The 24400-nt window shown below is 46.1% G+C and overlaps 1 protein-coding gene across 1 annotated transcript in view; it reads left to right on the forward strand.

The window, feature by feature from the left end:
* The first annotated feature begins 5761 nt into the window (after positions 1 to 5761).
* Positions 5762 to 24400, forward strand: part of PHLPP1 (PH domain and leucine rich repeat protein phosphatase 1) — a 205094-nt gene continuing 186455 nt past the window's right edge. Inside the window, exon 1 of the mRNA XM_081951854.1 lies at positions 5762 to 7644. Coding sequence (XP_081807980.1) covers positions 6078 to 7644 — 1567 coding nt within the window. The 5' untranslated portion in view covers positions 5762 to 6077. The remainder of the gene's footprint in view (positions 7645 to 24400) is intronic.

The raw sequence follows: 24400 nt of genomic DNA on the forward strand, positions 1-24400 counted from the left end.
CAATGTGCACCTTAGACCATGGTGCTTGAGATCGCTCCCACTCCTTAGCGGGCGCCTCTGGGGAGCTGGTCTGGACTCCTGGCACAGTATACAGGTAGCCACCCATTCTTCGATCTCCCTGTCCATGTTAGGCCACCACACGTAACTCCTGGCCAAAGACTTCATCCTGACAATTCCAGGATGCCCTACGTGTAAAGCCTCTAATACTGCAATGCGCAGTTTGGGTGGAACAATGACCCAGTCCCCCCACAGTAAACAGCCTTTAACAACAGACAGGTTATTTCTCTTATGATAATACATTTTGAAATCAACCCCAACAGGCCCCTTGGGCCACCCCCTCCACCCCCAGTTCAAAACCTGTTTGATCGTGGAGTCTCTGGCAGAGTGGCAGGCAATGTCACTAAGCGAGACGGAACCAGTCTCTAAACAGCCAATGCAAAAAACTGGCGTCTCGGGGGTAGGGTCTGCGAGTAGTTCGTTGGTGCTCTAGTTGACACCAGTTACTTCCAGCCACAGGGCTTTGAACCAGTCAAGCCCCAGGAGGCTCCGCAGGTTTCCGCTGATCACCGTCACTAGGAGCTGGCTGCTGAAGTTGTTGAAGTTCACCCGGAAGGTGCCTTCGCCCACAATGGGGACTCGGTTCCCCTGGTAATCGCGAAGGCGGATGTCAGGGGTGCGTAGATGTTGTTTCTTCAGGCTAGGGATAGCCTGCTTCAGGGTAGACCACGACAAGATGGTCAGTGATGACCCGGTATCGATCTCCATCTCGCATGGAGAGCCCTCGATGAGGACTGTGACCTTCAGCTTCTTTGACCACCTTGTGCGGGCTTGGTCGATTGAGGTATGATGGGTGACTTTGTTGTCGCTCTCTGAGCACCGTGGTGGTGGCCGTCATGCCCCTTGGCCGGGCCTCTGCTGGCAGTTAGGTTGGCTTCGTGGCTGCCAGATCATCGGGGGGAGCTTGCTTCGGCAAACCTTGGTGATGTACCCCTTTTGCTCGCAGCGCTGGCAGATAGTGTCGCGGAGACGCCAAAACGATCTGGCATGGTCTCCTCTGCAGCTAGTGCAAGGTGGAAGACGTAGTTTGAATTTGCGTGCCGGCTGGGCGCAGCTACTACGCATGCAGCAGCTGTCATCTTCTTCGCCTTCTGACCTCTCGGCCTCTGCAGCCTTGCGTTGTGAGCATGAGCTCTTCCGCACGTCCTGTGAAGTATCCTGGCACTGTAGGGTTTCTGCAGACTTAGCAGACGATTCTGATGCCCTGGCTTCGTCCAAGGCAATTTGCAGAGTGGGTCAGATGTGGCAAGTAACCTCCTCTGTAGGTTAATGTCCCGCACACCGCAAATTATGCGGTCCAGAATCAGCTCCTCCAGGTCTTGGAATTCGCAATACGCGGTGGCCTTGCGAAGCGCCGCAACATATTCATTTATTGACTTGCCCTCTTTCTGGTTCCTGATGTTAAACTCATGCCGGCAAACATGCTTGGACGGCTTGGGGGCATAGTGGGTCCTCAGCGTCTGCTGGAGCACGGACCAGGTGACTGATTGCAGCGGTGTCGGCTCAGAGAGGTCTTCTGCCATCTCGAATACTTCCCAGCCACAGTATCCGAAGGACATGTTCTTCTTGCGGCCTTCAGAAAGGCCCATGAGGTCGTTTGCCTCGAGGAAGCAGTCAAAACGTAGCATGTATGAGTCCCAGTACTCGGTGACTGGGTCATACGGAGTCGGTGGGGCGTGCATGGCCATTTTGTGTTCAGAGGGCATTTTGAGTTTGCTGCTCAAAAATGGCTGATCGAATCCACGCTAAGCTCCGGGCTGGATGTATTTGCTGGATTTCTACGCTCTTTTTGGTTCGCCTAGTTGCCTTTCAATCCCACCCTTGTCGCCAGTGTTAGATTGGGTAATGGATAGGCACACACAGGCTTAACGGTAACAGCAGCTCTTTATTAAGTACAAGTGAGAACAATCCAGCAAAAGGTTGAGTCTGACAGCAGCCCTTTTATAGGGAGCTGTCAGACCCTTCGACCAATAGGATTAAACCTCTGTTCCCGCCAGAAGAGAGGCCCTTGGTGGAAACCACTGTAGTTAGAACAAGTATCTAACACAAATACTTACACTTAGTTCCCAGCTTCATTGATTAAATCCGACTCACACTGATTAATGAACTGCAGCTTTAGATTACTAACTGCTGATTAAAGCTTTCCACTCTAATAGTTAAAACAGAAAACTGGAAGGGGTGATAGTAAGATCTTTTGCTTCTTGTTCTTCCCTTTGGCAGAAAACCTAAGTTGCCTGTGATTTGCATGGCATTGCTCCTGCTTATACAACTGAGTGCACTGAGAGTTGCAGCCAGCCTTTGCATTAAGTCAGGCAGTCATGTTTTGCTGACTGAAAACATATTTAGAATGCTTGTTGGAGGAAAAGTTATTTTCTGTCTCCATCCAATGATAATGTTTGTAGCTTCCTGCCAACATCGTTCACTTTAGGACAGAATGTAGCATTTCTGAACAAGCATTTGGCACAAGGTTTCATTGCAGCCTTTACAGAATGAGCGCCCGTAGGAGGAAAAGACGCACAGCCACAGGCAAAAGCTGCAGTTATTAATCAATCACTAAGAAGAGCAGGCTCCTTTAGGCTTCCTTTGGAGAAAGAGAGGAACAATTCCCCTCTGCTTCAAGAGGCATGTTTGGCAAATTAATCAGCGGTACCATGGTCAACACAGAGAACAAAGAATAAGATGGGGCTATCGTATGGACGCGGGGGACGCGGTGGCTCAGTGGTTAAGACACTGAGCTTGTCAATCAGAAAGGTTGGCAGTTTGGCAGTTCGAATCCCTAGCGCCGCATAACAGAGTGAGCTTCCGTTACTTGTCCCAGCTTCTGCCAACCTAGCAGTTTGAAAGCATGTAAAAATGCAAGTAGAAAAATAGGAACCACCTTTGGTGGGAAGGTAACAGCATTCTGTGCATCTTCGGAGTGCTGGCTCTTCGGCTTTGAAATGGAGATGTGCACCGCCCCCTAGAGTTGGGAACGACTAGCATGTATGTGTGAGGGGAACTTTTACCGAATGTTATGCATATGCTGACATTTGATGGTACTTTCTTATGATTATTTTTTTTCATGACCTGGCACCATGGATATTGTTCAATTGAATCAGTGTCAATATTCCAGCATTGGCTGTTGTTTTCTTATCCTATGGCTGCCATTATTACTTGGTTCAGATATCTCCTTTGTAATTTTAATCATGGCAGATTCTATCCTGCAGGGTTGGTGCCTTCTGGGTTTCTTCAACTGAAAACAATGTCATATATCCAGATTCCAGAAATGTGCATTCTCTGTATAGCAGCACCTGCTCTGGGACAAAGTTCTTTCTGAGATCTGGATGATTCCCACTCTGCTGCTGTTTTAGGTGAGCTGGGAAGACCTGGCTGTTCACCCAGGCCTTGGTGAGGGTGAGTGAGACTCTTCATGCCATTATGCTTGCCATCTTTTACCTTGATCTATCTTGATTGATTTCATGTAATTTGTTTCATTGTTGTGAGCGCCTAGACTAGAGTCATTGAGGATCAGTTTAAATCATAATATTGTAGCCCAGTTTAAACATCTGGCTGACTGTGTGTCCAACAACAACAAGTTAGTAGAAACATCAGAAGCTTTGTGCAAAGATGAATGGCACAATGGAAGACTCAGTTCCTGGTCAATGATGACAGGTTAATATTGGGAGAGGAATCTTTCAGGAGACTCATTATTACTATTGTTTGTCATTGCATTGATTCTTCTGTCAACAATACTTGAACAAGTCATGCCATGGTTATCAAACATCAAAAACATCTAGCTACCGTATCTTACCTCCCTTACACGATCTGAAGCTGTATGGAAAAACACCGTCTGAAATAGAATTGCTGCTCAATGCACTGAAACTAGCACATCATGTTGGCTTATTTAATACTGTAGAGATCAAACTTGCCTACAAGAAGACCAAATGAAGAATAGAAAAGACACATTGCAAGGAAAGCTAGTACACAAAGAAAAAATAACAGGCAAAACAGATAACAAGTCCTGGCAATGGCTAAGAGCCAGAAAGTTGAAGAAAAAGACAGAGGGGCTAATTCTATTTGCACAATAGCAAGCCCTAAGAACAAATGCTTTCAAAAGAAAAGAAGTTGAAGAAACCCTGGTTGGGTCCTTGCTGCAAGATCACACAGACTGACCACAAACAATGGCATGACAAAGTAGTAACAATGGTGCATTGGAAGATCTGCAAGAAATATCATTTGCCTGCAAGCAAAAAATAAGGAGAGACCAACATAGATAAAGTAATAGAAAATAAAGAAGCTAAAGTGCTCTTGAATTTTAGAATTCAAACACCTGCCAGCCTCCAGACTTATCAACTGTTGATAAGAAAAACAAAAAAAGTAGATAGCGGACATTACAGTTAATAGGTGCCTTGTGTGCTGTTACAAAACTGGTGCACACTTAGCATTGTGCTAAGTGTGCACCAGTTAGCAATGCTAATGCTAACACCATTAGCATTGACAAAATCAGTTTTGCACCAATCAATTGTAAAAGGCAGCTTTACCTGCAACAGCTCCCATCCTGTGACCATACCCTTAATATTGTTTACATTTGCCTATTCAGATCCTTAGAAATGATTTGATAAATGGAAAAAATGTCAAGGTCTTAAGATGGGACCATACCTGTAGGTTCCTTATGTATGGTGCTCAACCTTGGGCAGAGGTGGTCACCACCTAAATATATGTAAGGTAAAATAAATATGTTGCACTGTATGTTAAATTTTTTAGCTATAAGATCATTTCCCAGTGGGGAGAAAGAATTATGGAAAAATCTAATGAACTGCTGTTGGATTCCCTTGAATTCTTGGGTGAGATGGGTCAGTGGTCTGACTCAGAATGGCAATGTCCTATATTTCTATGAGTCACTGTTGTGGCTTGGATAAACTTCCTGACTTAAGTAAATAAAGCCAGAGCAGTTAATCATAGAGAATTACAGAGATACAGTGGGCAAACTCCTGCCTGCCCGTTTGCTTTGGATACATGAATGCTTTTAGTTTTTCCTCCCATAGCATTCTAGTCTAACAGTTTGGGAAATTTTCATATTATGTCTCAAACAGAAATGAATCAAAAGTGCAATAAAACGTCCTCTGAATGAGCAGTGAATTCAATGCTGGTAAAGTGCAGTACCATAAGTATCTGGACATTGAGAACAAATATGCTCTTGTTGCAAATAATATGCCTATATGCAAATAATATACGTGCAAATGAGGATTTTTTCCCCACCCTATATCGAGCTACAGATATTCGCCACTATTGCCTACGTGCAAACGTTTGCATCTGTGAAAACCTCAAGAATTATGGGATTATGTATAAAGGCATTGCAAATAGGGATGAGGAAAGATAAAGGACAACTGAAGACACCACACTCTACATGCGGGATACCACAAATCCCCGCAAAGAGAGAGCAGCTAAAGGAGGAAGGAAACCTGGGGAAGCTGCCTTTTCTCTCCCGCCCAACGAAGAGGACGCGACGGCTGAAGGGACATGTAGTCAGCACTGGGAGATCTCCGGGAAGCAGAGCTGAGCTTCAGAACTACGTTTCCCGGCAACCTTTTCATCGGTCGATTTCTCCCACCGTTCATCTTGGGCGCAAATTATCACGTTTTGTTTATCCCTGGAGCCCCGCCCTTTCCTAACTCACGAGGGATGTCGTCACTCCTCATGAATATTAAGAAGGCGCTCGAACGAGCGAGCGAGGCAAGCAGAAAATTACACCCGTCGTATGAGGCCTGCTTTAATTAATATTCATAAGGAGCCTCAGGAGGAGAGGAGAGGCCACGCCGGGTGGGTGGATGGGAGGGAGGAAGGAGGCGGTGGCTGCTGCTTGCCGCCGCTGAGCCCGTCTCTTCTCCAGTCCCTAATGGCGCTCGCGACAACGGCAGCAGCTGCGCGGCGGCAAGACTGAGCCGAATGGAACGCTAAGACACCGACGGAATGTTCACTGTTGCTACATAATCCGGCGCCCCCTCCCCCCTTCGGAAAGCGGCTCGCTCGGCCGTTCTACAATGGAACCTGCGCAGCAACCACAGCTTGGAAGCCGAGAAACGCCGGCCCCGATGATCGGCAGGGGGGAGCGGCCGAGCAACTCGGGCCAAGCGGCCCCCGGCATTGAGAGCGGCAACGGCATAGGAGCACCCAGCCCGTTGGAAGGGGGCAAAGGCACAACCGCCGTCGCAGGAGCCGCCAGAACGGGGCTAGTCGGCGGCCACCACCGGCGAAGGAAACGAGGGGCCGCGGCCACCGGCTGCGGCGCTTCGTTGGCGCTAGCGGCCAACGGGACTCAAGCGGCGGCGGCGATTCCCGGCAGCGGCGCCAACTCCCTCCTGTTGCGGAGAGGCAGACTGAAGAGGAATCTCTCGGCGGCTTCTTCCCCCGCCGCTCCGGTCGCCGCAGCCGCCGCGCTGGGGACACGCAGCTTAGATCGAAAGACCCTGCTTTTGCTGCCCAAGCCTCCCCGGCAGCTTCAGCCGCTCCAAGCCCCAGAGCGAGACTGGGTGCGGCGGGACCTACAGCGAGGATGCGTCCATGTCTACTATTACTATCACCACCAGCAGCAACAGCGGGGTAGCGGTGGCGGCGGCTGCTCCCTGCTCCCTGTGCTTTGCAACCTGGAGACCACCGCCGCTGAAGTGGCGCTTCGCTTGATGCAGCTCGGACACCGGGGAGGCGGGAGTAGCGCTGTCCGGGTTTGGGGGAAGGCGGCCGCCGCGGCCGAGGTTCCACTGACCCCTAAAGAAGAGGAGGCGGCAGATGATTTGCTCCTACAACCATCACCGGCTTCTCTCGGCGGGAAAGAAGAGGCGCTGCCCGAGCCCGCGGAGACTCCGACTTCTCCGGCGGGAAGTTTAACCCCGATTCCAGTCGGGAGAAGGCCCCGAAGCCGTCGAGGAGCCCCCAACGGCTTGGGAGCTGGAGAGGCGGTGGCTGTTCGGCCCAGGCGCTTGGCTCTCAGTGGAGGGGAGAGCGGCCGGGCGAGTGGGAAGCCCAGCCTTTCCCCCTCCGACTGCAGCCCCGGACGGGCCTTTCCGCCGCCCCGCACCGAACTCTACCTGTCCGGCCCGCCGCTCTCTTGCCCGTCCCTCTTGGGAGGGTCGGATACCGAGAGCTTCAGCCCCAGTGCCGAGAGCGCCTCCGACCGCTTGGATCCTTATAGCGGAGGCGGGGGCTCTTCGTCTTCTTCGGAAGACTCGGAAGCGGATCTTGCGCCGCCGACCGCGGCCAAGGAAGAAGGAGCAGGATCGGAGCCTGGAAGGAACCAGCCACGCCGGCCAGGCGACCCGCTTTCGATGCATAGTCCGGAATCCCGGCTAGGGAGAGCTTCGGGGGACTCCCCGGGCAAGGGGAAAGCTTTACGGGGAAGTTCCTCTCCTGCTGGGGAAGCCGCCTCCCCGCAGCAGCCTCCGGCCTTGTATGTCCAGCTCCACGGAGAGACCGCCCGCCGGCTGGAATCGCACGAGAAGCCCCTGCAGATTCAAAACGACTACCTCTCGCAGCTGGGCTTCCGGGACCTGTGGCGGGTGCAGGAGGAGGGCATGGACTCGGAGACCGGCTGCCTCATCCGTTTCTATGCAGGTGGGTGAGAAATGAATGGGAGGCGTGATTTGGTGCTCAGAGGAGCATGTGAATCATCCGTTACCCGTGCTGCTTCCTGGGTTTAACGAAGTGAGGGAATCGCTCTTTCCCTCTTGAGGACAGAATGGCATGGGAAGATCTGCTCTCGTACTCTGGCGTGTCTTCAGTAGGGAATAGTTAACCTATGAGTATTTTAATGGAGAAAATAGTACTACTAGTCCTTGAAGTGGGGAAAATCAGGCTTCAGCGGGTGGGGACTCTAGGGCAGGGGTCACCAACCTTTCGGACCTCAGGGACCACTAAATTCATAATTTTAAATCCTGCGGATCACTAATATGATTTTTTAAAAAAGATAAATAGTATGTAGTGCAATATAAAAAAGCAAATAATTTTTCTGCAGACCACCAAAATTTTCTCAGACCACCAGTGGTCCATGGACCACTGGTTGGTGACCACTGCTCTAGGGGGAAAGATGTGATTGGCCTGATGGATACTTGTGGCTTTATCTTTGTCAGTGTTACTTGGTGGAGCTTTGGAAGATTTCCAGAAATGGATCAGAAATGTCCTGAGTTCTGATCCCTTTTGTCTATATTTTCCCGACCGTTTATAATTAGGTTAGAAACATGAGCAGGAAAAGGCTCTGAAGAAAGAGTGGGTGCAGAAGATCTGTGAGAAAATAGACCACCTGATTGGCCTTTGGAACTTGCTGGTCTATTCTGTAATTTCTTTAGAGGCTCATGGCCAAGGAGTAGAAGGTTGTCTGAAGAAACTTGTGGGTCAGGCATGTGGAAGGGTTTTCTACTATCTGCAGATATTCTTTCTCTCACAAACACCCTCCAAATTTGCAATAAGAGAAGCAGGTCAGAAAAGTTACTACTTCATCTTTAGGAGAGAAAGCACCAGATACTACTGGTACCTGTTTATTGAGGCACCTGAGTGGAAGTTAGGGGAATGCTGTTTCAAGGCATGTGCACTCCTTTCATTAGGCATAAGAAAAAATATATGCATATGTGAAAGATTAAATATTTCTGTTTTCTAGATGGAACTAATTTTCATTTACAAAATGATGTCTGTTGGTTTGTAAAAGTGTTCTGGGGCAAAATAAAAATACAGGTATAGGGATCTAAAGAAAATCTGAAGATTGTCAGAAACAGCTGAGACATGCTATTTAACCTGTGGTTTATCTGAACAAGCTTTATTTACAGTCGTAAGGTCAAACACTCTTCCTGGTCCAGTTTAGATTGATTGAATCTGGGAATGAATTTGTGTTTCTCCTGGATGAAAATCATTGCATATTAAAAGATGGAAAAGGCTAAACATTTTTCTGATATTCAATTCACTTTAATTTCCTAAGATCCTTAATATTAAATGTAACCTGCCAGCTGACTCTTTCTGTTTTACTATATCAAGTCTTGATCATCATCCTAACTTTTAAAAGATGTTTTTTTAGTTCTCGATAGAAAGCTAAATTTATATGGATCTTGTTTATGACTTTTAGTTCCAGATTTCATCTTGGTTGTATGAACGAGATGATAGTATCTGTAACTTTGAAAGTAGCTTTTTCTTGAATATTGCTTCTTACTTTTTAAAAAGCAGCTATCAGTAAAGTACAGGTAGTCCTCAAGTTACGACCACAATTGTGACAACATATTGTTACTAGACAGTTGTTAAATGAGTCACATCCAATTGTATGACCTGATTAAGTGAATCACTGCAGATGTTAAGTGAATCAGATAGTTGTTTAGCGAATCCGGCTTTCCCCATTGACTTTGCCTATCAGGAGTTAGCTGGGAAGGTCAAAAATGGTGCTCACATGCCCTGGGTGCTACAACTCAATGGCGCCAAACCTTTTGGACACCAGGGATCGATTCCATGGAAAAATGTTTTTCCGTGGACCGGAAGGGGTGTTGTTTTGCATGCTGCCTGCATCCCACGAATGGGGCTTTGCTAGTTTGTGTGGCCCTATTGCATGCCATGGACTGGTGCCAGTCCACAGACCGGGGTTGGGGACCCCGCTGTAACTGTTGTAAATATATGTTGGGTACCAAGCTCCTGAGTTTTGATCACGTGATCGTGTGGATGTTGCAATAGTGGTATTAGGACCGATGATGAGGTTTTTTTGTGTTGTAATTTAAAACAGTCACTAAACAAATGGTTATTAAGTTGAGGACTACCTGTATTAGGGCATTCTTTAAAAAGAAGTGTAATATTTTGATAATGAGGCAGCCTTTTCCAACTGGGTGTCCTTCAGAAGTTTAATTATGGGAGTTGAACATGAGGGTTGAAGATGATTGCTTGGATTATCAGACATTAACAGTTGGTGATGGTCTTTGAATTAATTTCCTCAAAATGGTCATTATGAAGTTCCTTTTCAGAGAACTGAAACATATCCTCCGATGACTTTGGTGGAAAACATCTGTTTATAAATGTTGTATATAATATTAATATTGAGGCCTGATATACAGACTGTCTCCGAGGCATTTGGAGTGTTCCAAATATTTTTTACATAACTTTATTTGTTATGATATAAAGTTAAGCTGCTGCTTGTAGTTGCAGTATTTTTCTCTGCCAGTTAGTTGCTACTACATGTTTGGATTGTTTGTGAAGGATTGTTTCTTTTAATTAAAAAAAATGTTTAGAGGATAATAAATAAAGGTTGGTAGGAGTAGAAATATGCAAAAAATATAAATATAATATTTGAATACTTCATTTATTAAGATTCACAGTAGAATTTATAGAACTTTGGATGCAGGTGATTTTATCTGATGGGGATGTTATCTTTGAAGCACTATAAAAACACTAATTTGACAAGTCCTACCAATATTTTTCTATGTACCAATTAAAGCTTTAGATATCCTCTCTCCTTTAAGTCTAGCTTCCCCTTGTATAGTTGTGATGTTTCAAACTGGCCCATTTAAATCTTGCTTAAAATATCTGCCTCTCAAGAGCTTGAGCATACATTTATTTTTACACTTTGCTTGCCTTTTTGTAGCTGCAAGCATTGATTTTATAGCTGTGGCGAGAAGTAATTCACTTGATTAAGTGAGATTCCTGAGGGCATGTGGGGAGAAGAAACTAGAATAATCTAGGCCTTTGCAACAGGAGGGAAATGTGTGCTGAAGCCTTACAAGATCAATTCTGTTTCAACCTGACCTGCTTCCTTTAGTGGAGTTATCTGTGGAATGCTTGTTCCCACAACAGAATGATGAGAAAGCAAGTTATTTTGTTTGAGATGACTTTGTTTGTTCTCTCAGCAGCAATGATCCTAAGAGGAAATGGAAGATTCGGATCTGAGGAAAGTATGTGACAGGTGCTTGGAAGGAATAATTGACACAAGTTGTCCTGGAAACACTTACCTTTCATTAAAAATCTGATTGAAAAAAGTGAGGAATATTTCAGAATAAACCTTAGGGCTTTGATGTGCAAATGCAGGCAGGTGATGATGGGCAGATTTAGAGAACCATTTTAATAAGTTTATGTCTTGTATTTGGGATGCCCTCTGTTTCAGGTACAGTTTCCAAAATATGCTTTGATGTGTTTGGTAGTATGAATGCAGCATCTATTTGCAATACTTTAAAGAAGCCATGTCAGTTGCTGCAGCAGGTGCATTGATGAGCTCTGAAGCACTTTTTGGAGATAAGATCTGAAAGGGGTGCATAGCTTGAATTTCTATATAACTTCTTGGTAAGCTAACTATCAGTACAAGTAGTCCTTGTCTTACAATCACAGTCGGTACCAGAATCTTGATCATAGAGTGAAGCTGTTGTTAAGTAATGTGCATTGAACTTTGTTCAATGACTGAAATCCTGCCTTTCCCAGTTGTGGTCTTAAGCAATCTGCAGGGATCGGGTGTGTGTGTGTCTGGTGACCACTGGAACACAGAAACCTGCCATGCTCCATCATGCTCAGGAGGCCTAGTCCCCTTCCCCATCCCACCATGCCCAGGTCCACTTACCTTTAGCTTTTTCTGTACCTGCTGTAAGAAAGGTAGCTCTCTGCTATGGAAAGATGATTGATGTAAAGGCTGAAGAGGCTCTTTCCTTCCCAGAAAGGTAGCAAAGACAGTTGTTCTTAAGAATGATAATTTGCACTAGCAGAAAGGTAGTCCCCCTCCCCCTACAGAATAAAGCAAATGTAATTGGCCCCAGGGTTGCAGGGGGGGAAGGGACTCAGGTCCCCCAGGCATGGTAGGATGGGGGAATCCGGCCCTGGAGTCTGTGACAGCCTTGTGCACGCTGGTGGGCAGTTGAGATGGAGAGAACTAGATGGGTTGGTGTTGCAGCACCGCCATAGACATAAGGATGGACACGCTGCCAGGTGACTGAATTTTGCTAACTTGACTGGGGATGTTGCAATGGCTGTAACTTCAGGCAGGGGCCGTAACTCCCTTGGTTCAACACCATCATAATTTCAAATGGTGGGTAAAAGAACAGTCGTAAGTTGAGGACTACCTGTCTTGTCCTGCAAAATGGTGTGAACAAGCTTACTGCATGCTTATTTTCTTAAATTTCCCAAGGATAGAAATATGACTTAAGTATGTGTTTGCCAGAGTGATAACTGTTGATCATCTTATTAAACACCAATATGAAAATTGTAATGAATTATCTTGCCACATTGTCAGCCTACTGTGTACCTCCCAGTTATGAAAGTACTTGCTGATTTCTGGGAGTAATCTGCAGAACCAGAACAAACTGTATTTTTGACTAATTGTGATGACCCAGTGATTAGAATGCAGTACTGCGGTCTACTGATTGTCAGCTGCCGGGAGTTTTGCAGTTTGATTCTCACCGGCTCAAGGTTGACTCAGGCTTCCCATCATTCCGGGGTCAATAAAATCAGGACCCAGATTGTTGGGGGCAATATGCTGACTCTGTAAACCACTTAGAGAGGGCTGTAAAGCACTTTGAAGCATTATATAAGTTTAAGTGCTATTGCTAATTGACAATCTCCCCCCCCCCCTTAGAAACCTTATCTACATTTAAAAGAAGTTATCATTAAAAAAATGGTGACCAAAAAAGTCCTAAGAGTTAAAGTTAGATTGATGCAGGGCTTCCCAGATGTTGCTGAACCAAAACACACGAGTGATGGTTATCCAGAGGTTGCTGAATTGCAACTTTCTGCATTGCAAGTCAGTAGAATCGTTTTCCTATTTCTAGTCAAGAATTTCCCCCATCCTTCCCTAACATGTTTTTGATGCTGAAGTGACCTATGAGAAATGTTGGCCTGTTTCAACTTTAGTTTGGGAAGTGACGGTTAATACACCTTGTGATTGTACCCATGCCCTGAGGTTTGGATATTTCGAACTTTTCTTATCCCATCTATGTGGATTAACTTCAAAGGATTTTCACTGAACTCACGTTGGCCTACTTCTTAGGGGTTTGCTTAGGATTGCAGCCATATATTAATATAATACCTCGAGACACATACCAAGAAGCAATTGAGTTCTGTTGTCTCTAACCAGTTTTGTCCAGTTTCACTTTGCTTGGGCTGTTAGTCCTATCTATTAAGAACTAAAAGAGTCTCCCGCCCTGCTGATTCTTTTGCCTTTCATTATTGGACATTGTTACTTAAATTTTGTAAGAACTCTCCTCTTGGCGATGGTGGTATTGATATACCTTGGAGCATTCTGTGCAATTAAACTATCCATCTGTTCAACTCGGAATACTAGACGTTTCATACAATCTGTTGGTGATATACAGCCACACGAAAGCCCTCAGAACAGTATAAAAAAGAACTCAGAGCTCTCATCCAAACACTTCCCACCAGCTTTATGCTTGCTTTTGTTTACTGAATAGTGTTCTTTTACAAATTCAAAGGCTACCTAGAAAATCTTCCCTATATTCCATTTTTCCTGCTCGAGTAATATGGATGAAGTTTAGAAGCAACTGAGACATAGCTACCTGGGAGTGCTTTGTTTTTTTAAAAAAAATCATGTAACATTTTGGAGAAATGTACAGTACTTGGGCATAGCATGAGGGACTTTGGGGTCAGTAGAAGATGGACCTGGTAGCAAAACATTAACTTCATATCTGTAGAGCTGTGAATTGTGTGAAATGGCTTACCCTCTTTCTGCTATCAACCCATTGTGTAAAGGAATGCAGATATAGTTAATGTCTTGCTACCTTTGCCCAAGGAAGTTATCTTTGGGCATCTGAGGTTGGAGACTCAAGATGTCTCCAAGGTGCTTTCTTGTTCCTTCAGCTCCTCTCCTGGTCTAGGAGTGAACAGTTGAATAGGAGTGGTCTTCTGAAAGGAACAGTAGCTATGTCCCCTGCTATAATTTAAGATTATAGAGGACTGGGCCTTTTGTTCCTTGTGCAAGTAGATAGGGGCCAACTGATTTAACCCTTTCTTTCATCTCCTAGCTACAGTGTTGGTTATCAAGAGGCCAATTCATATATCCCTGGACGTTTTCTTAAAGATCAACCCCTCCCAACATTTCTCCACATCCAGTAACATTTCCCCACTGTCATCCTTCTGATGGAGTATAGAATATTGTCCCTGTGTCCACTAAGACTGCTACCCTTGCTTTAATTTGTGGATTTCTTGGCTACAGTCTTCTGCCAACAGCAGTTGATGTGCAACTGCTGTTTTTTTTTTTTTTTTTTATAAACAAGATTTATTTTAAATCTTGGCTGCTGAAAATGGAGCCACCAGAAAGTTATTGTTTCTAGAAGACAGGGAATAAGACTGAAAACATTTTAATTCTATTCTATTCTAAATCATGTTTGAAGAGTTTGAGATAGTGAAGGTATTCCTTTCCTTTCAATTCCAGATACAGAGATGTATCTGTTCTTTTCAATCTAGGTTGCAGAGCTAGAAGCACTCTGTTTTGCTGGTCAGAAACAATGGTTTAATGGTTTAATATTCTGGAATGTTTCACTGAAATTTGCCAGTTTTTACTAACTATATATTGTATGAAATTTTACCATGCTCTAAACAGAGAAGCATGTGCATATAAGAGAGCGGTGGGATTCCAAATGTTTTCCTACCGTTCTATGAGAGAGTGCCTTGCACACATGCACAGCACTTAAAGACCGCTCTCGGTTTCAGCGCTGAGCTAAAAAACAAGGGAATATAGGACGGGGAATGACAGGGGTGGGAGGGCGGGGCCAATCAGAGGTGGTATTTGCCAGTTCTCCGAACTACTCAAAATTTCCGCTACTGGTTCGTCTGAACTGGTTTGAACTGGCTAAATACCACCTCTGATACAAGAGTAAGAACGCTAATCCAGTTCAGAATATCATCCAAATCTTAGCCTCACTTTTCTCCCATCTATCATATCCAGATATTAGGTACCACAATTTGATCCATCTCTAAAATCAACTTTCTAACTAGCAGGTAGATTATGCACAGCTGATCACAATCCAATAAAAAAGAGGGCCCTTGGTTTCAAATTCTTCAGTTTTAAAAAAAGATACAAATCAAGCATGTATGTAAATCTCACAAAGGGTAAGGTCCTAATTTTTGTGCTATGTCATAACTGTGAATTTTGTACAATTATAAAGAGATGTAATGTAGGCTTCCCAAGCATAGTCTGCCTGTCTGCACTTTCTGCCCTTCATTTTCCCGCTGATTTCAGCTATGGATTTGCTTTGCTTCTATGTGCAGGTTAATTATTCGGTATTGTGTGATGACCCTTCCAAGCTCTTGCGGCTGTAATCCTGCTAGAATAAAAGAATTGGCCACATAGTGTGTATCATTTTTACTTGGAAGGCTGGCAGACAGTGTGTATGAATGCCACTGCTAATCAGCCCAGGACCTTTTGGAAGAGAATAATGTGTTTGTATCTTGGTTAGCCATTTCATTTTATACTGCTGGCATGGCTCCATTTGAAATGAAAGGTTATCTATCCTTGTTGTGAACAATTAAAAAGAATAACCTGTTATTTGTGAGCAGAAGCTACAATCTTGGAGGTTCAAAGGTGGTGCTTCATATTTATACTGCTTATATTACTGGAGATAATATGTAATTGCCATGACTAGTAGTTCAATGGCCATGGTTAGTGTTATCCTATCCTGGTGACTCCAGGATCGAATATTATATGAGAAGAGAAAAACTTATTTTATTTGTCATCTTCAACCTATGTATCATTCTGTGCTGTAATGTCAGTTATCTTTCTAGAAAAAATAGTACTCCTTAGTACTCTGCATCATCCTGAACAATCCTAAGGATGCTGAGAATTGAAGTTTATCAACTTCTGGAATGCTATAATTGCATTCTCTGATAGGAATTTCTGAGGACATAATCCAGTCCACTTTCAGTTGGATATCATATGGTCCAAATTAGCCTTTTCATGTATATAATTTGATCTGACTTTGCTGTTGTTGCTTGTAGAAAATCTCCAATGCGTGGAAGTCATGAGTGTTCTCAAATGTATATGAATAATTGCTGGTCAAAACTTTGAAATGTTTTGGAATATTTGTGTGGAATCTTTTGATGGTAATGGTTGCAAGTCTGGGATTAAATTTTCCTTAGGGAGGGACTGAAACCAATGTTGAGAGTAGAGTTGATACTTTTTTATTTCTTTCCAAAGTTAAATTACAAAATCAAAAAAGAAAAAACAACAACACAAAGACAAAAACGAAAAATGAAAACTTTGGAAATAAATAAAAATTTATCAATGAGAGTAGAGTGATCACACACATAAGGTTAGCTTTTGAAATTCAACCAAGTAGTACAAGCTGCTTATCTCTGCTTTAATTTATTTCCTGCTGTATCTATATAATTAGGCCAACTATAGTGACACTCAAATACAATTGAATTACGTTGTAGGCAAAACTACACAGAGGTTCATAGTGGTAGTACTTCAGACAGTTGGTCTAGTGGTTAAGGCACCAGGCTAGAAACCCTGGAGACTGTGAGTTCTAGTCCCATTTTAGGCATGAAAGCCAGCTGGGTGACTTGGAGCCAATCCCTCACTCTCAGCTCAACCACTTCACAGTGTTGTTGTCGGAGAAAGAAGAAGAATATTAGGAATGTTTGCCACCTTGAATTATTTATAAAAATGAAGGTGGGATATAAATACATAAATAAAAATGAATAAATACAGATAGAATATCAGCTAGGCTATGGAAATTTGACTATTCGTTGGAATTCTTCTCCTTATGTACAAGGGATCATTCATTTTGTTCAGGATTTAGTTTCTTTAGGATGCCATAGTTGTGCTACAACCTGCTGTTAGGCAGCAATAGCCCCTACCCAGGAAGTGACTAATGACAGCACTGCGTTCATCTTGAAATTTCAGGCGGACATTGGGTAGGTGGAAATTCCAGTTACCACTTCCTTTTCACAAAAGTTTGTGCGATAAGTATAAATGTTGGAGGGTGACTGTATTGTGCAAGCTAATCAGCTCTTCACTCTGTATATTTGGAAAATATTAGGAAATGAATTTATGGCTGAAACCCCAAATGTGGCAAAAGGCTAATGCCATTAACCTATTTTAAGCTATAGAGACTTATCTCTTATTAATTGAATGTTTAAAGTGTTTCGCATAGGTTATTTTAATACCCTTATAAGATAATAGATTAATGCTGTTCCTTAATCACAGATGGAAAGTCACAGAAAGAGGCCAATTTTATTTATTTGTAACACTTATAGGCCATCATAATCGCAACTCTGGGAAGCTTACAAAAACAAAGAAACAATAGAAATATAAAAAGAATGCAAAACACCAAAAGAGAAGAAACTATCTCAGTTGAAACCCACACAAAGGGTCTGTCACACACACTTAACACAAGGCCTGAGGGAACAGCCAAGACTTGAGGGTTCATTTAAATACATTCAAGATGGGAGCTAGACAAATCTCAAAGGAAAGATTTGCATGCAGAGAATGCAGAGGGCAGGGGCCCTTCCAGACAAAGCTACTTTCCCGGGCCCCATCAGCACTGGGATATGGCACATGGTAAGTCTGTCAGAAAGTATGGGACAGGAGAAACTGTTGGGGGTAGGTGTTTCCTAAATAATTTCCAGGTGTTATTGAAGGTGTTGGTAATCACCTATAGAACCCCAGGTGGGATTATGCAAAGGGGGGGGGGCTATTTGATTTGTGCCAATTCAGTATAATTGAGCCGACTCCAGGTTCCCTCAGACAAACAAGGTCATCTATTGGGAATTTTACAGCTCAGCTTCTGTGTTGCATTTCCTGCCCTCTGGAACAACAAACATCTCCTGCAGATTACATGGCCCCAGGCTTTCAGCTGATCCTGAAATGTCACTTTGCTCCCAGGTCTGGAACAGGGTAGCCTTTGTAAGTTTCTTGCTAGTTTGGGGTATTTTGGGTTGTTTCACTCTTCTGGATGTGCTTATTTTTTTCTTTCTTTCTATGTATGCCTTGGAAGCTGCCCTGAGTCTTCTGGGTGTCAGTCAATTTGCAAAGTGAATAAATAAATATTATACCAGTAGGAACAGGATTAATAGGTCAGTCCAAATTTAGCACTCATTTATGGGGTTCATTTGATATATTAGGGGCTGGTTGTAGGTTAGTGAAATAGTGGAAGCCGAAGCCCTGCTATTTGTGGGGAATTGTTTTCTTCACAAGCTTGTTGTCCATCAAAACTAATCTTATCAAATAAGAGGAAGTGGCTATGTTTAGTAAACATTATTAACGCTCCAACGTAGGATGCATCTAAACCAGAGTAACTTATGACACATAGTTACTGCTAAGATATGGCTTTCTGACTAGCTTTTCATTATGCAATTTAAGATAGTACTATAATTATATTACCCAGCTCTATATTATTTAAGTTGATTTGCATTTTACATTGTGAAAGAAATGATGCTATCGTGCATAATAGGCTGAATATCTGCTCTTCCTTCCCTTTTGTTTAAAATTGGCAGTCTTTAACTAGCACAGGATTAAAGATTGGTTGAGTTTTCCTCTTTGTAATAACTGCTGTTTTGTTGCCATAGTGTTTCTATGATATATAGTAAGCTGTTAACATTGCAACACTATCTTTTCTTCTCTCTCTCTCTCTCTCTCTCTCTCTCTCTCTCTCTCTCTCTTTCTCTAAATTGATCTTAGTCTGGATTTAAAATTGACGGAGGTTGGGGAATTTAGTATGTTTGGATCAAGGGTCCTGTTTTTTGCTGAGAACTGCTGTGCCAATAAAAGTTATGTTAAAAGTACCGTAGCTCGTCTATTTTAGCAGCATGTGACCATGGTATTTCTGCTTATGCAAATTGGAAAGAAATTATGTTAAATTGAACATCTTGCATTGTTCCCCACACTGCCTATTTTCAATTTTATGTAATTAAAAGATTTTGGTTGTTTTAAGCGGAAAGGAGAAAAGTAGGGAAGGGAATTGTTTGCAAATAGTGTAGATTTCCAAAAATCTAGTACTTCCTCCTCCTAATGTCTTAAACAAGATAAAATGCAATATGTGAGAAACAACATTTGGATGTGTATTTCATTGGATGCTTTTCTTTGGTAGTAATATTTCTGGGAGCTGCTTCCCATTGAAGCATATCATTCATTCATTCATTCATTCATTCATTCATTCATTCATTCATTCTCTCTTTCTCTCACACATGCAGGGAGGGAGGGAGAGAGAGAAAGAGAGAGGAGGAATATATTACCTATTATTCCCTGATGTTCTAGGCTATGGCATAGATTTCATCCAAATTTTGAAACAACGTGTTAAAATTCATCTTGTGGTTGCCTAGACCTACGAACTCAACTTCTAAAGCGGGGATGTTGCTGAGAGTCACATTCCAAGGATTTCTGATGATTGATGCTTAAGACCTGTGGTAAAATGAGGATACATCTTGTACTTAAAGTGGATTAACATTCATCTTCAAATTTAGTCCACTATAGAAATGAGAGATTAACATGATTTACTGTGACTGCTGTGTGCTTCTGCATTTATTTATCATAACAGCAGAAAGTATTTCACACATGAAGGTTTACTTGGCTAGAGAAATGTTTACCGGGAGGTCAGCTTTTTGAACAAATTTGAGAATGTTGCTATGTATGATTAATGTATTACAGCTTTGTTTATGAAACCTCACATTGGAATACTATCCCTCTCCCAGTGTACGTGCCTCTGATCTTGAATGAATTGTTACTGTCAGAGGATATTTTGCAAATATTTACTGTTTTCCAGTGGGAGAGAGGGAGTGGTCACGTGTGGGTATTCTCAAAGCCTGATTGGTCCAAAGACTGAGACTTCTTAAATACTCCTGCCTTCCCAGTTTCCTCTCAGTCTCTTGGTCCAAGCACTGCTGAGAATCATAGGTAGGAATATTGTTAGGTCAATCTGAATTTGATTTGGTTTAAATTGGGCATTTTTAAATTCCTTAAATTCTAAATTTGCAGCTGCGGCCCTAAGGGACAGCCATCTGCCTAGGGCGGGCGGGGAGGGCCCTGTGGGGCACTTATTCTCCCCCCCGCAGGCCAGGAGCCTCAGCCCGATCCCCGGGGTTGCGGCAGTGCCAGCTCCAGACTCGGCTGCAGGAGAGGCAGCTCCTCTCACACAGACTAGTGTAGAGAGGTTTTCGGCGCCATGAGGAGCGCTCGGGCAGAACGCGGAGCCGGCGATATATCAGGTGGTTTTCCCTGCGCGTTCCGACATCTGTTCGCCCGGCGAGGGGGCTCATTGGGGAGGGAGAGCGTGCCTGTGAGCCATGTGGCCTCCCCTGACGACCAAGGAAACGGCCAGAGCCTGGCAGAGCCTGGCAGAACCGCACGCACATGCTCAGGCCTGATTTTTTCGCCTGCGCTGACTCCGGCGGCCATTTTGCCTGCCGCCACGTGCGCGAGGCATTTCTTCAGCGCGGATCACAGAGGCCGCGCCCAGCAGGAGGACAGGCCGGCGGACAGCTTCTCCCGGCCTGCCTTTCTACGAGCCAAGGTCCCAGGTCCCAGTGGGGCCTACAGAGGCCTCCATTCCTTCCTCCTTCGCAGGACACATGAGTGGAGCAATGGAGGAGGGGTCAGAACTTCCCCAGAGCCAGGTTGTGGGCCTGGAAAGGGGCGAGGGGGACCCAGGACAGGGTCTGGAATCAGGGCCCCCCACATCTAGGCCTTTCGCGGCCCAACGGCCATCTAGGTCCTCCACAAGGGAGGAAGCCAGGAGGCACAGGGCCCTCGAAAGGACTTTTGCACGGGCGGAAAGGCAGGCCAAGGCAACAGGGCCTACACCCAGGGACAGATCCCAGTCTCCTATCAGGCCCATTTCGGCACACTCCTCGCCCAGGGGGTTCAGTCCTTCTCCCCCCTTGGCCTCGCCCGCCAGATCTCGCGGCTACTCTAGGCGGAGGGGGTCTCCCTCTCTCTCCCCCTCAGTTTCTCCAGGTCTGACTGGACAGGGTTATGGGGATCCCTTGGAGGGAACGTCCAGGGGTCCTTGTTATTCTCGCAGGCTCGCCCCTCAGGGGCCTAAATCCCCCGTGGGTGATATGGAAGACCTGGAACGTCTCCCTGAGAGTATTAAAAGGCTTATTTCTGGAGCCATTTCACGGGGCATAGCCCAACGGGATAGGAGCTCCCCTCCTCCAGACTGGGAGGTTTGGGCCGCGCCCAGTACAGAGCGTCCTCTCCTTCCATGGTTAGCGAAGCCTCAGTCACGGGGGAGAAGAATCTCCAGGACATGGGGTTTTCGGAAGACGAGGAGGCGACTCCCCCTCTTCTTCGGGTCTCTTCGCCCCCGCCATGTTCAAGGCCCTTCTGAACAAGGCTAGGAAGACTACCAATGTTGGGACTGGGGATCCCTCGGTGCCCCCTCCTAGGGACCCTGACATGGCCATGTTCTCAAACACAGCCACGAACAAGGAGGAGATTCCAGCCCCTCCTTTGTTTATGGAAGTCCTGACAAACCAGTTCGTCCCTCTAACTGACAAACCAGCTTGTCCCTCTAACTTCTTGAACCCTGGGAGCAATCACCACTGCTTCTATAATGTAGAAGAGACCTTTGCCCAGGCCATAAAATTACCTAACATTGACACCCGGGTGGCCACTCTGGTTTCCTCCTCGCCTGTAGTGTCAGGCGATGCGGCGGAAAAGTTGAAGCCGGAGGATAAGCGCGCTGAGCTTACCTTGAGGAAGGGTCCTAATCTTTTTGGGGAGGCTCTCGATCCCATCTTGGTAGAAAACAAAGATAAAAAGAAGGTCCTCCCTTCTAACGCTAAAAAGCCCGAGACCAGATCTCACCCTTACCGCAGACAGACTTATAGGACCCCTGACTACGATCATAACCAGCGCTTCTCTTCTTTCAGGTCAGATAGACAGTCATCCTGGTCTTCTTTTCAGGACAGAAACAGCTACCAACACCAGTCCCGACGGCCCATTCAAGGCGGAGGTGGTCGCCCTTACCGTAGGGGGAAGTGACTCAAGCCCAAGTCATCCCATAGGCGGCCGCCTGTCTCTCTATGTGGATCAATGGGGACGAAATCACGTTGGACGCTTGGGTCAGAGCCACGGTTCGACAAAGCCTCAGGTTGGAGTTTCTCTCCACCCCCCCAAACCTTTTCAGATCGTTCCCTCCATCCCGGAGCGTGGAGCGCCGCCGCCTGATGGAGCAGGCTATATCCCATCTCCTGGAGATTCAGGCGGTGGAGGCGGTTCCCCGGGGGAACGGGGCAGTGGCCACTACTCCAACCTGTTTGTGGTTCCGAAGAGTTCGGGGGGCTGGAGGGCAATTCTGGACCTCAAGCGTCTCAACCACTTCCTCGTGTACAGGCGCTTCAAGATGTCTTCCCTCAAGTCCATTGTGCAGGGCATCCGGAGGGGAGACTTCTTAGCGTCAGTAAACCTTATGGAGGCCTACTTACACATCCCGATTCTGTCCGCTCATCGGAGTTTTCTGACATTCTCACACGGGGACTGCCATTACCAGTACAGGGCTCTCCCCTTCAGGTTGGCTTCGGCTCCCTGCGCGTTCACGAAGGTGCTGGCGGCACTGGCGGCACATCTGCGCTCCGTCCCGGTGAGACTCCAATGTTACTTGGACGATGTCCTGGTTCAGGCGGGGTCCTTCCATCAGGCGGTTGCGGACCTCCTTCTCACCATCCAGAGCCTGCAATCTCTGGGGTTTTTCGGTTGGGGGGCCCTAGTGGGCTTCCGTTTGGCTCACGGCAGGTGGACGACTTCGGATCTCCACCACAATATCAATTGGTTGGAGCTGAAGGCGGCCCATCTGGCCCTGCAGCACTTTCGGACCTCGGTGGAGGGCTGTCACGTACTTCTGCTGATGGACAATGTGGCCACCAAGGACCGCATCAATCGTCAAGGGGCGACCCATTCTCGGGCCCTCTGGCTAGAGGCATTGAGGCTGGGAGCCTGGGCAGAGCAGCATCTGCTGTCTCTGGTGTCGGAGCACATCTCTGGCTTTTCCAACCACCAGGCGGACTGGCTGAGTCGAGCAACTCTGGACAATGGCAAGTGGCAGCTCCACCCGTCGTTGTTCTGGGAGATCTGTCAGAGGTTCGGCACCCCCCGGGTGGACCTCTTCGCCTCACCGACGAACTCACAGCTCCCACGGTTTTTCACCTGCTTCCGGTCCAGGTCGGCGGAGGGCACAGACGCTCTCTGGAGCAGGTGGCCCTCGGGCCTTCTTTATGCCTTTCCCCCCATTCCTCTCATCCCAGGGACCCTCAAGAAGGTGGTAACGGAAGGGGCGCGGGTGGTCGTTGTGGCTCCTTATTGGCCCAGGAGGCCCTGGTTCGCGGATCTGGTCCAGCTGTCAGAGGCTCCCCCGTGGAGGATTCTGCGGGAGGAGGTGGTCTTGCGGCAGGGGGTCCTGATTCACCCAGAGCCTCAGTGGCTCCATCTGACCGCCTGGCTCTTGAACGGCGGATCTTGAGGGGGGCTAACTTGTCATCCGGGGTCATTAGCACCATCAAGGCGGCTAGACGTCCATCAATGACCCGGGTTTATAACTCAACCTGGGCGGCCTTTGTCCGGTGGTGCTCCCCTCTTAATATTTCCCCTGCCAGGGCCATGGTTCCGAACGTCTTGGAATTTCTTCAGAAGGGTCTGGAGGATGGGCTGTCACACAATACTCTCTGTCGTCAGGTGGCGGCTCTTTCTTTGGTCTTGGGGGGGTTGGGATCCTCTTCTCTCTCTCATGTCTCCCTGATCAAACATTTCCTAAAGGGGGCGGCTAATCTCAGGCCTCCCTCAATCCATCAGTTCCCTACATGGGACCTCCCTCTGGTTCTCAGAGCCCTGACGGGACCCCTGTTTGAGCCTCTTCGGTCGGTGCAGCTGCGATATTTGTCCCTTAAAGTAGCCTTTCTTGTAGCGGTTACTTCGGCCCGGCGAATTTCAGAACTAGGAGCTCTGTTGGCAAAGGATGATCTCTGCCATTTTCATCAGGATAGGGCCGTCCTTCGTCTTGATCCTACTTTCATCCTGAAAGTGAACACCCCGTTCCATAGGGCACAGGAGATCGTCCTGCCAGATTTCTGTCCGGGTCCTTCCAACGATAGGGAGAGGCTCTGGCACCGACTGGACGTGCGTCGTGCTTTGCGTATTTATCTCTGTCGGATGGCGGAGGTCCGTCGAACGGAAGCCTTATTTGTTAAGTTCCAGCCAGGAACGTTGGGGGCCAGGGTGTCTTCGGTGCCCACACGAGACCACTCCCTCTCTCCCACTGGAAAAACAACGTTGGTCTTACGTTTCTTTTTCCGTTTCTTTTCGGGGGGAGAGAGGGAGTGGTCACCACCTGCCTGGTCAGGTTGTCAAGGCCAAGGGGAGGTTCGGTGGTTCCCGGGGGAGGGTGTGTTTTTTTCGGCTGTTCTGTTGTTTGTTGTTGCA

The sequence above is a fragment of the Natrix helvetica genome (assembly GCF_964273705.1).
Source record: "Natrix helvetica genome assembly, chromosome: 4".
NCBI classification, from domain to species: domain Eukaryota; kingdom Metazoa; phylum Chordata; class Lepidosauria; order Squamata; family Natricidae; genus Natrix; species Natrix helvetica.